Genomic DNA, 12,043 nt, shown 5'->3' with positions numbered 1-12,043 from the left:
TGTGCAAACACCACAAACCTTTTCCCAAGAGATTGTATGCTCTTTCAGAAACGAACGAACGTTATCAAATACATCACGTGCAGTAGTTGTCGTTTCAAGAGGTTTGCAAAAAAGAAACTCATCTTTAAAGTCGCCATCATTAATATACCTCACGTAAACCAGTAACTGTGAACAGTTTGCAACGTCTGTAGATTCATCAAGCTGGATACTAAATATTGGAAGTGGAGCAGATTTAATTTCCTGGATTACCTGATCAAGAATATCAGCCGACATGTCATCTATTCTTCTGCGGACAGTGTCGTTAGATAAGGAAATTGCACCCAATTTCGGAACAAATTTGTCTCCAATCATAACTCGAACGATGTCTTTGGCCACTAGCAACAGTAAATCCTCAGCAATGGTGTGAGGTTTCATAGCTCTGGCGATTCTGAGTGCCACCAAATATGAAGTTTCAACGGCTGCTACGTTTTGTTTGTCGTACTTTCCACCAGTATCAAGTCTGGCTTTCTTGAGTCCATCAGCTTTGCTTCTAAAATAGTTGGCATCCTTGCCAGCAAAGCTTGGATGCTTGCTCTCAAAATGGCGTTTTAGTTTGTTCGGCTTCATAGATTCGGCTGATAGAACTTCACAACAAATAACACATTGCGGTTTCTCAATTCCTGCTGTAATTATTGAGGTAAAACCATACTGTAAAAAAATCCTCACTATATTTTCTTTTTTCTTAACGTTCTTCTCTACACGATCCATTGTCATTGGATGGTTTGCTAATGAAAATAATATATAACAATAACTTCAATAATACAAAAGATGATACATGGCATAGTTCAGTCAATACATTAAAGTTTCCTATGATTTACTACTCTGTTACTATCACAAGGGGCAGTATTCACATCAACCACAGCTGAATATAAAAAGACCAATTAGCAATCAGATTAAGTTCCCATGGTACAGCATTTTTTTTTTCTTATCATCACGCTGGGTACTCGTATGTGGGCATTTCTGCATGTGGGCGGACCCGCCTGGACATGGATAGAGGAGCGGTGTCTCGGTTTCTAAGACCATCGGAAATATTTTTTTTGATGATCTCAGTCAATCACAGTGCTTTCCTATAGGAAAGCATTGGATTGGCTTAAAACTTCAATTCTGATGTCAGCCAAGGAGTCAAGTCAGGGACGGCTGCCATGGTTAATCAGCATCCATGCAGACCCGAGCAAATTGAAACGGAGACTGAGAGACGGCTCACTTGTCTACGGTCTCAAGACAGCTGCCTTCGCCCTTTACAGGCTTCTTCCTGCAAAATAATACAAAATATATATATATTTTCTTTAAATACGATAATACTATAGTCATACTATACGGTGTAGTCATACTATATTACATATATTATTGTTAATATTAATATATTAACATTTAATATTATTTATATAATAATATAATCTAAAATATATTATAATTACATTGATATAGTTATTATATTAAATATATTAATTAATATTGTTATGTAATATTGTACTTAATACTATACCACCATTTTACTGTGGAAAAATTGGGGGTACTGCTCTCTTTCCCTTTTTCTCTCTTTCCCTTTTTTCTCTGCTCTCCTTACCATTTTCTTTGCTTTCCTTCCTCTTTTCTTTGCTCTCCTTCCCCTTTTCTCTGCTTCTTTTCCCCTTTTTATTGCTCTCCTTACCATTTTCTTTGCTCTCCTTACCATTTTCTTTGCTTTCCTTCCTCTTTTCTTTGCTCTCCTTACCCTTTTCTCTGCTTCTTTTCCCCTTTTCTTTGCTCTCCTTCCCCTTTTCTTTGCTCTCCTTCTGCTGTCCTTCCATTTTCTTCCTCTTTTTTTTGTTCTCCTTCCCATTTTCTTTGCTTTCCTTCACATTTTATCTGCTACTCTTCCCCTTTTTTTTGCTCTCCTTCCCATTTTCTCTGCTATCCTTCCTCTTTTCTTTGCTCTCCTTCCCCTTTTCTCTGCTTCTTTTTCCCTTTTTATTGCTCTCCTTCCCTTTTCTCTGCTCTTATTCCCATTTTCTTTGCTCTCCTTCCCCTTTTCTTTGCTCTTCTTCTGCTGTCCTTCCATTTTCTTTGCTCTCCCCGCTCCCCTTTTTTTTGCTCTCCTTCCCTTTTCTCTGCTCTCATTCTGCCCCCTTTCCCTTTGCTCTCCTTCCTCTGCTCCTCTTCCCCTTTTTTTGCTCTCCGTCCCATTTTGTTGTCTCTTCTTCCCATTTTATTTGCTCTCCTGCTGCTCTCCTTCCTCTTATCTGCTGCTCTAATATCCCTTTTCTTTGCTCAACCTTCCCATTTCCTATGCTCTTCTCCCCTTATCTCCCCTTATCTCTGTTCTGCTTACCTTTTTCGCTCATGTGCTCTGCTCGCTTAGTCTTCTTTCTTCCTCTTCTCTTCTCTTCTTCTTCTTCTTCTTGGTACCGCGGGCGGGGGAATGCAGGGGGTTACGTTGCGTCATGATGTAATAGGCATCAGGTCAGAAGGCGGAGCGGAGGGGACTCCAGCATCATCAGTAATATATTGCGGATGCCGGGCGTCGAGAAAGGGGAAAAATTTTGACCGGGAAAGGCCTCTGTCCAGCCCTGTTAGGCGACCCCTGTGAAAGGGTCATTCAACCCCCAAAGGGGTCGCGACCCCTAGGTTGAGACCCACTGCTCTAGAAGAATCAACTAATTGGACCAGAGATCACTGTGATTGAGGATTTCATCTTGGGCGAATCAGGTTCAGAGTCTGACTTGTCCCAGGAGTATTTTTTTTTTTTTCACAAAGTGGGATATAATTAAAATTAAAAAAAAGAAACACATTTGACAAAAATAAATATAGTTATTTACAAAAGTTATATGTTCTTTTAAAATGTATGTTAAAATAAGTGACTTGGCTAAATAAGCAAGGACAAAGATGTCCAGTTTCCGTATTAAAAAGGCTACATTTCTTGTGGATGCGCAATGCAGCTATCAGCAGCCTATCATGGATTGAAACACAATTCCATTGAAGTACTATCTCCTCAAATTATCACCCAACTCACAATTGTTTACATGAAACTTAATTGATGGAATACTTCCATATAATCATTTATCTAAATAATTCTTTCCAAGGCAGTCATTTTTTGGTTTGATACAACTCAACCATTGATCTATGTAGACTGCTATTGCTTTCATTTCAGTATTTTACTTTGTTACCTTAAATTATTAATTTTAATCTGTAAAAAAAAAAAAAAAAAAAAAAAAAAAAGCCAATGTTACATTTTGGAATGGAATTTGGCTTTCTTTTCAAGATCTTTTCATTAAGGGTCATCTGAGGAACACACACACACACACATATATATAGTTTGTATACAACTGCATCTTGGACAATATATTATTCGTTTAAAATAGATTTTTTTTTCAATGATGCTCTCTAAATGTTTAAGAGGTACTCCTTAATGTTGTGCATAAATCCTTTGCTTTTTTTCCCCTCTTCCAAAGTAAAGCATTGGCATTTGTGAGAAATACAGACAGATAGGCACCTCTTTACAAGTCTGTACAATTTTTACATTTGGCATCATGACGCACAAATAACAAATGCAGGTAATGCTTCTCTTAGAGAAGCATCTAATTGGAGAAGCGTGGCTACTGTCCACATGCGTCATATGTTCTCAATATTTTTCTCTATGATGAGCATTCAATTGGACCAGATATCATCAGGATCATCACACCCTGGTGAGAAGACGGTCTCTGGTGCTGGATTACAATTACAAGTTCACTTAAAGGGACACTCCGGTCACCATAACAACTTCATTTAGATTAAGTTGTTATGGTACCAGGAGGCCGCTGTGCGCACTCTTACCATAAGGGATTAAACTGTTCTCAAACTGTTTCACCCCAAAACTTGCCTCCAGCGCCAATCTGTAGGCACCCCAGAGGGCATCTGACTTCTGAATCTCAGTTACAGCAACCGCAAAGTTCTGCCGGGCAGGGGCATCACTGATTGATCGCTAACCCAATCAGTAGCGCCCCAATGATTTAAAAAAAAAAAAAAGGTAAGTTTCTTTACAGTTTAACCCCTTAAGATAAGAATACGCCCAGACGCCTGCTGGCACCATAGCAACTTTATTTAGATGATGGTGCTATGGTAACCAGAGTTTTCTTTCAATGACTTTGTTAAAAAAAAAAAAAATCAAGTTGAATCAAGGGGCGGCACTAAGTATATACCTCCAAAGGAACAATCACATTGGTTCACATTTATTTTTAACATTAAAGGGATATTCTAAGCACCATAACAATCACAGCATGCTGTACTAATTATGTTGTCAGGAATCCTCTAGCACTGTACCCTACATAAAAGTGAAGAACATATTGAGAACACAACAATATAAAGAACCTTGGGTGCACAGTGAAGTCAAAGAGGTTTTAAACTTCTACAAAATCCTCAATTCTTTGGAACTGAAGTGCACCCCAAATTGTACAAATTGCTATTCTCAACATTTTCTTTACCCTTGATAAATAATTCAAAATTTTTCTCGTAGTTGCAGACAAAACAAAAATATATGATATGATATAGCGTAAATAATTATAATAACATTTGGATAGTTTATATAAGCAACTAGAACGATTTAAATGTACTACACAGCAAACAAACCCTGAGGATATTGCAAACAAATGTGCCGGCGGCATCTGTCAAAACATGACATAAGTAGTATTTTATTTCATACCACAGAACGGTAGAATGGTAGACAGGAAAAGAGAAATCACGACAAACGCAGACAACAAGATCAAAGCAATAACAAGAGAACGTTAAAGACAACTTGGCTAAATAGATTGCAAGGCTACCCTTTTTTAATTCTCAATCCAATCTGGAATGTTTGTCATAATAAAGAGAGATATTTTTCAGTAATTGTACCAGAGGCAGTTAATATAACGACAAGTTCTATTTTATCCGTAGATTTGTTGCAATAGAATTATATCATTTTATATATAGTATTTCACTGCTTAACCTTCCTGCATGCACACATTGATTAAAGCATTGATATCTTTGAACCAATGGGTATTATTATTATAAAGAGCTATAATTTTATTTTTTTTTCCAAGTTTTTTTTTTTATTTCCTGCTTGAGATCCATCTCAAATAAGTGCAATTATAATTAAAAATATATAATTTAATAAAATATTCCCACATGTGCCTGTATTGCTCCCCATGGTCAATTAAGAAATCATGCAAATTACACTTTAACAAATCACAGAACACTACTGTGTTATGTTACTAGTTTGTACAACCTGCTGTAAAGTTATACCCATTAATAGAAACATTTAATTTAATGAATAACCTTTTAAAGATGTGTCTGCTACAGCATGAAAAATAAAACACGAGAAATGAAAAGAAATGCATGCAAGCCTGGCTTATGACAGAAGCAAATTACTCATGTGGAATCAGTGCTGTGAGGTTTCCCCCTTGGAAGGCACTCCAGCTGTTATGGACTACTTTTCCCATCATGCTGTGAGTGAGCATCAGAGCAGCTGGGTAGCCAAACATTTACCATCACTGGACTAGTGCAATATATCCCTATCTCCTGAATCTAGAAGATCTCATAAACAAAAGTAAACACAAGTCTCCTGCAGACCTCTTGGATACAGGCAGATGTCAATCAATATTCTGGTTCCTGAGAATACTCAATGCCTATTAGTTCTAGTGAGAATCCAAGAGGTTCTGCAACACATGGGGATTTCCAGCCATGAGCAAATAAAAAGTATCAATAACTCGTGATTGAAATTAAATGAAAACAAACAAAATATTGCTGCTACTGTTCCTTAGAGCATCAGTTAGTGCAATGATAACTAGCCTTGGCATCCCAGATGTTTTAAGACTACAATTCCCATGATGCTTAGCCATTCTCCAGCCTCACATTTGGGGTGCCAAGGTTAAATGGGTGTTAGTAGAGGAAATATGGAGATGGTACACATGACCCAAGCAAAAGAGAAACATAATTACCCCAGAGGCTGCACTGGCTGCACACAGGATGGGTGGCAGCTTGTCTCTCTGTCTCTCCTTCTCATCATGGCAGCCCAGCTGCTCATCGTCCATCTGGCACTCACTGGAGAGAGCCTCACACCCGCCTGAGTGTGAGCTCTGCACAGACATGGTGAGCTAGCAAAGCTTGATGGCAATAAAGGAGACCTGCCTGCTCGCCCTCCCTCCCCACCCAGGAGAAAGAGGAGGATGGAGGGAGCTCTCTCACACACCAATCCCCCAGCTGCTGCACTCTACCCTCCAAAAGCAGAGTGCCTGTCCCTCCTGTGCCACCCAGCACCACCAGCAAGCCCTCCACCCAGCATGTCATCCAGTTCCCCCAGATCCCCAGCAGCAGCCCAGCCTCCAGCTCAGTACATGGCAGGCTCTACACTGCTTCTACAGCCAGAGCAGGCGCCATGTTGTTTATAAGATGTTCCTAGAGACCGGCTTGGAGACAAGGGGCGTCCTTTTTTTGGTTTGGGGGCCCCTAATACGCAGTTAACGCAGAGGGCCAATGAAGGCTATTCCTACGCTGCTGTCGTAGACGGCGTTGATGGATAGCAGAGTGTGCGTAGCGTAGAGCGGAGGCGGCCGTATCAACTGAGTAGAGTATGTTCCCTCCTGGCAGCTGTGCTGCTTCCAGTTAGTGATAGCACATACACACACAAACACACACACACACACACTGCTGGGTGGGTACCAGCTGCTCTCCCCCCACATGCACACACTGCTCACTAAACCATACATAAGTGGCCTGCATTTTTTTTCCTTCCCCAAAAATAGGGGTGGTAAGGTTTGCACAGACAGAGGGATGACATAGTTTTAGACTGTGATCATATCCTGATCAGCCAATATATAACAATTTTAGCTCCACACAGGGCTACAGAGAGAGGGGAGGTTTATTGACTTGAATAAGAATTGTGAAGGAATTGAAAAGAAGATAGCAAATGTTAAGGGATTGCACATTTTATGGGATACCACAGCTGAGAACTTTTCCTGTTCTCCGCAATTTTTAGTTTAGTAAATTACGTTTAAACACTAGAGTTATTTTTTTCCCCATTTTTTTTTCTTAACCCCTTAAGGACATATGACATGTGTGACATGTCATGATTCCCTTTTATTCCAGAAGTTTGGTCCTTAAGGGGTTAAACCAAAAGTGTAAAAAAGGATATTAATATTTTATTTCCCCCCCTTTACATTTTGCCGCAAGTGGAAACAGTATTATTTTATAAAAATGTCTGATGCCAGGGATAAAAAAAATATTACAGTGACAGTATTTTCCTTATGGAAAGTGTTATTCAGCTGTCCTACTGTGCTATTGGAAGTAAAGTTAAAAAAAAAAAAGTCTACACCGGTTTATTACTCCATCTAGTTTACAGAAGTGATACAGTTTAAGACACAATGAACACAATTAAAAAATAAAAATATATGGAGTTCTTTTTTGGGAGAGTCAAGCAAGAGAATCATTCAGTGCACACACAAAAAAAAAAAAGTGGACATTCGTATTCAAATATTTTGATGTAGAAATAAATAAATCTACATGATGTGATCAAACAAATTCAAATTAGGAAGTTTTTATTTTTTTTAATTTAATTAACTTGTTGGGCATTACTGAAAAGCTCAGTAGTCACATTACTTGCAGTGCTTCAACTTTCTATAATAATTTCATAATGTCCTATCTGTCACTGGTAGCCTGTTTCCATTATATTGTAAAAAGACAATATTTGCTTTAAAGATAAAAAATAATACAACGGTGCTTTCCAGGTCCATGCTTTTAAATTAATGGTTATAAATAACATCATTTCTATCAGTGTTCCATCTAATTGCTTTTTGTGTATGTGCATACGCAATGCCTAAGGCACGTATTCAGGTTATTGTCCAAGAATTCTGTTTTTTCCTATCAGCGTGTCGCGGTCAGGTGGGTCATTGAAAGTATATAGCACTCAACCCAAGAAGTAACACTGTGCCTTTTGAATAGTGAAGTGTCACCCTTGAACATTTTTGCTGTGTTTATATTAGTATCACTCGTCTTTAAATGTGGGTTGACACGCACAATTCAAAAGAAAAATGTTGACGGCAAAAAATGTTATCAATGCACGGTTAAAGGAATACTCTAGGGGCACCATAATCGCTTCATCTTATTGAAGCGGTAACACTTAGTGTCCCTTTAACAAACACATGCACAAACTTCCACCTGACAATCCAAATTTGCTATTGTGATGTGAACCAAGAATGGCTGTCGCTAGATAGTATATCTACCACATGATATTCTTCTTTTGAGTACAGTAAACTACCGGTAAATAGAAATAGCAATTTGTTTTATTCATAATGCCAGGAATGATGGAGAATTATCAAGGGATCTGCAAGTTTATGTCAGTTTCAAGTTTCACCTAACTCATATCTGGTAAAAATGTAATAGCCTGCCCATCGGTCAGTTTCCCCTCCTGTCCTGCATCACTAGTCGGAAATAGTTGGAAATACCAACTGACCTGCCTCTAGGCCAGGCATGTCCAGTGCGTGGCCCGAGAGCCACATACGGCCTTTGACTGCTTGTAATGCAGCCCAGTTGCCGTCCGGGCAGCCAGGCGGCAGGGAAGGCAGGAAGCCCGTAACTTACTGTGCTGTTTCTGTAGAGCTCCCTCGCGCACTGTGCAGTGAGCCGGGAGCTGGGATATATGACATCATCCCAGCTTCAGCATTACTACTGGGCGCGTGAGAGACCTGTGTAGGAAGAGCACAGTGATCCCATCATAACAGCAACCACTGGCCACCAGGAAAAGGATGCACTCCTACATTCCCAAAGCCAGGTAGGGAGGCCGGGTTGACCTCTTAATTATTAAATGTTTGTATATGAATGTGATTTTTGTGTGTGTACTACTGTATACCAGTAATTATATGTGTCTGTGATTGTATATGTGTTGGTCTATGATTGTGTGGGTATGTTTGTGATTCTATGTGTGTGTCTAATTGTATGTATAGGTCTGTGATTGTATGTGTGTCTGTGATTATGTCTGATTATGTGTATGCCTGTGTATATCTGTGATTGTGTGTATGTATGGGATTGCGTGTGCGAATCTTTGACTATGTTTGTGCATGTATGTGATTGTGTGTATATCTGTATCTCCCTCCACTACAAATTCGTGTTACGTTCATACAGCCTTTGCCCTTGCCAAACAGTCATACTTTACCTCCCTCATTAGCTCATGCTCCCGCAATCCCAGGTGTCTTTTTAATACCTTTAACTCCCTGCTCTGGCCACCCCCAAAACTAACCTTACAGCCGATAGCTTTGCATGCTATTTTACTGGCAAAGGAAAGAATTCTAGCCACCTTGCCCCTCTCTTTCTCAACCACACATAGGTCATGCTTTTCCTATCCTTCAGACTTTCTCCCAGGCTACTGAACAAGAGGTGGCTGCCCCACCACTTGTCTGCTTGATCCTATCCCCTCTCACCTTATCAGATCTCTCTCCTCGTCTTGTGCCTTCCTTAACACACATCTTCAACTGCTCTCTCTCTGCTGATGTTGTCTCTGCTGTCCTTAAACATTCTACTGTAGTACCCATCTAAAAAAAAAAAAAAATCATCTCTTGACCCATCCACCCCTTCTAACCATAATCCCATATCCCTGCTCCCTTTTTCCTCAAAGCTTCTGGAAAGACTTGTCTTTACCCATCTGACTTGCTTCCTCAATGCCAAGTCTCTCCTTGGCCCTCTTTAGTCTGGCTTCTGCCCCCTCCACTCTACTGAGACTGCTCTTATCAAAGTTTCTAATGACCTAATCGCAGCTAAATCCAAAGGGCACTACTCTATACTAATTCTTCTTGACCTCTCTGTTGCCTTTGACACTGTTGACCATGTTCTCCTTCTCCAAACTCTTCAATCACTCTGTCTCTGTGACACTGTCCTCTCTTGGTTTTCCTCCTATCTCTCCCAACGCTCATTCAGTGTCTCCTTTTCTAATGATACCTCCTCCCTTCGTCCTGTCTCTGTTGAAGTCCCTCAAGGCTCTGTACTTGGTCCCTTTCTATTTCCTCTGTATACTGTCTCTCTTGGCAAACTAATTGCCTCATTTGGATTCCAATATCACCTATAGGCTGATGACACTCAGATATACCTCTCCTCCCCGGACCTCTCCCCTGTCGTCCTGCAACGTGTCACTGCTTGTCTTTCTTCCATCTCTGAATGGATGTCCTCCCGCTTTTTGAATCTCAATCTCTCTAAAACTGAACTCCCTTGTATTTCCTCCTCCTAATACTGATCCCCCTTTTTTGCTCTTCCTTCAAGTGAGTGGTACTCACAACGGTCCATCCTTGAAAGCGCGCAGTCTTGGTGTTATACTTGATTCTGGCCTCACACTAACGGCCTCACATCCAGTCTGTTACAAAATCCTGTAGATTCCATCTTAAAAACATAGCCTGCATCCGCCCCTCTCTTACACAAGATGCTACTAAGAAGCGTGTCCATGCTCTAGTAATCTCTTGCATGGATTATTGTAACTCTCTCCTAATAGGTCTTCCCACAAGTCGTATTGCCCAGCTACAGTCTGTAATGAATGCTGCAGCTATACTGATTTTCCTCTCACACCTCTCCCCTCGGTCAGTCCTTACATTGGCTTCCTGTATCCTATCGGAGTCAATTCAAGGTACTAATCCACACTTATAAAGCATTGACCAATTCTAGCCAATCCTATATTTCTTCACTGATCCGCAGGTATGCCCCTTCTCTCTCTCCACTCTGCCCATGACCTTCTCCTGTCTGCTGCTCGCACCCGTACAGTCAACTCACGCTTGCAGGACTTCTCGCCGGTGGCTCCTTTCCTTTGGAATAGCCTGCCTACGACCATCAAGCCTTCTCCTAGTCTACAATCATTTAAAAAGTGCCTCAAAACCCATCTCTTTAGGAAAGCTTATGGCCTACCAGAGTAACTTCTACCTCACATACCTATCTCTAAAGGGCAACACTCTATTCTCTCCTCCAGCTCTCCTTCACTCCACCTTGCTTGATTGCTCCCTCCTGTCCTGTTGGGTTTTACTCCCTACCTCCTATAGACAGTAAGCTCATTTAAGCAGGACCCTCTACAACCTATTGTTCCTGTAAGCTTTTGTAATGGTTTCATTTATTGTTAAATATCCCCCTTTGATAATATTGTAAAGCTCTACAGAATATACTATATAAATTCCAGTAATAACAATAATATTATAATTTTAAAAAAGGGCTTTTGAAGTTTTATTATATAAATTACTGTATTTACGCGAATCTAATGCGCATCTCAATTTTTTTTAAACTTAGAAGCTGAAAATATGTTTTTGCTGGTAAATGCAAGGTGCATTTGTACAAGAAGATACTACTATACAACATTGTGCTACAATGAAAAAGTTTATTGCCGTATACCATAGTAACACTGATGGTATCTCAATTTTAGTGTTTCATGTCAAGTCTATTCTTTCTGAAGCCCTCTTTCAGGAACAAAATTTGCCTGTGTGAATTCACCAGTTTGAATTTGCCTGTGTGAATTTGTCGGAAAATTTAGAATTGTGCCCTGAATGTAATGCGCCATCGAATCTAATGAGCATTCAAATTTTGGAAACTTTATTTTCAAAAAAAGTTGAGCATTAGATTCAAGTAAATACGGTATATTATATATGCAGCCCAAGATAATTCCTCTTAGCTCAATGTGGCCTGGGCAAGCTAAAAGGTTTGACAGCTATGCTGAGGCACAGTAGCATGGGGTCCGTGTCTACATTACTTTTTTAACTTGGGATGAACTTAAACAATGGCATTGATGCAAAAACAAGCATAATATATTAAAACGCAGAGGATTAGCAAAAACCTAATAGCGTCTGTTATTTCCTGTTTGTGAGCAAAATCTTGTTTGAGACCAGAGAGAGGATTAACTAAGGGGCAAGCCATTAAATGAATATTCCAGACCTATATGTGTAAAGAGTAAGTCCTCTTTTTTTCAATTTACAAAATTGACAAAAACAGGCAGATTTCAATAGGAATGGCACTTTAATATATTATTACACCCCTTGGCTTTCAGTCAGACAACATG

At 39.8% G+C, this 12,043-nt stretch overlaps 1 protein-coding gene across 1 annotated transcript in view; it reads right to left on the bottom strand.

Annotated features, from left to right (window-relative positions):
- Positions 1 to 6,145, bottom strand: part of HECTD2 (HECT domain E3 ubiquitin protein ligase 2) — a 106,053-nt gene extending 99,908 nt beyond the window's left edge. The window contains exon 1 of the mRNA XM_063435141.1: positions 5,970 to 6,145. Coding sequence (XP_063291211.1) covers positions 5,970 to 6,119 — 150 coding nt within the window. The 5' untranslated portion in view covers positions 6,120 to 6,145. The remainder of the gene's footprint in view (positions 1 to 5,969) is intronic.
- Between the last annotated feature and the right edge of the window lie 5,898 nt (positions 6,146 to 12,043).

Source organism: Pelobates fuscus, chromosome 10 (assembly GCF_036172605.1).
Source record: "Pelobates fuscus isolate aPelFus1 chromosome 10, aPelFus1.pri, whole genome shotgun sequence".
Lineage (NCBI taxonomy): Eukaryota > Metazoa > Chordata > Amphibia > Anura > Pelobatidae > Pelobates > Pelobates fuscus.
Note: the sequence above shows the minus strand (reverse complement) of the source record. Positions and strands in the feature narration are given on the sequence as shown.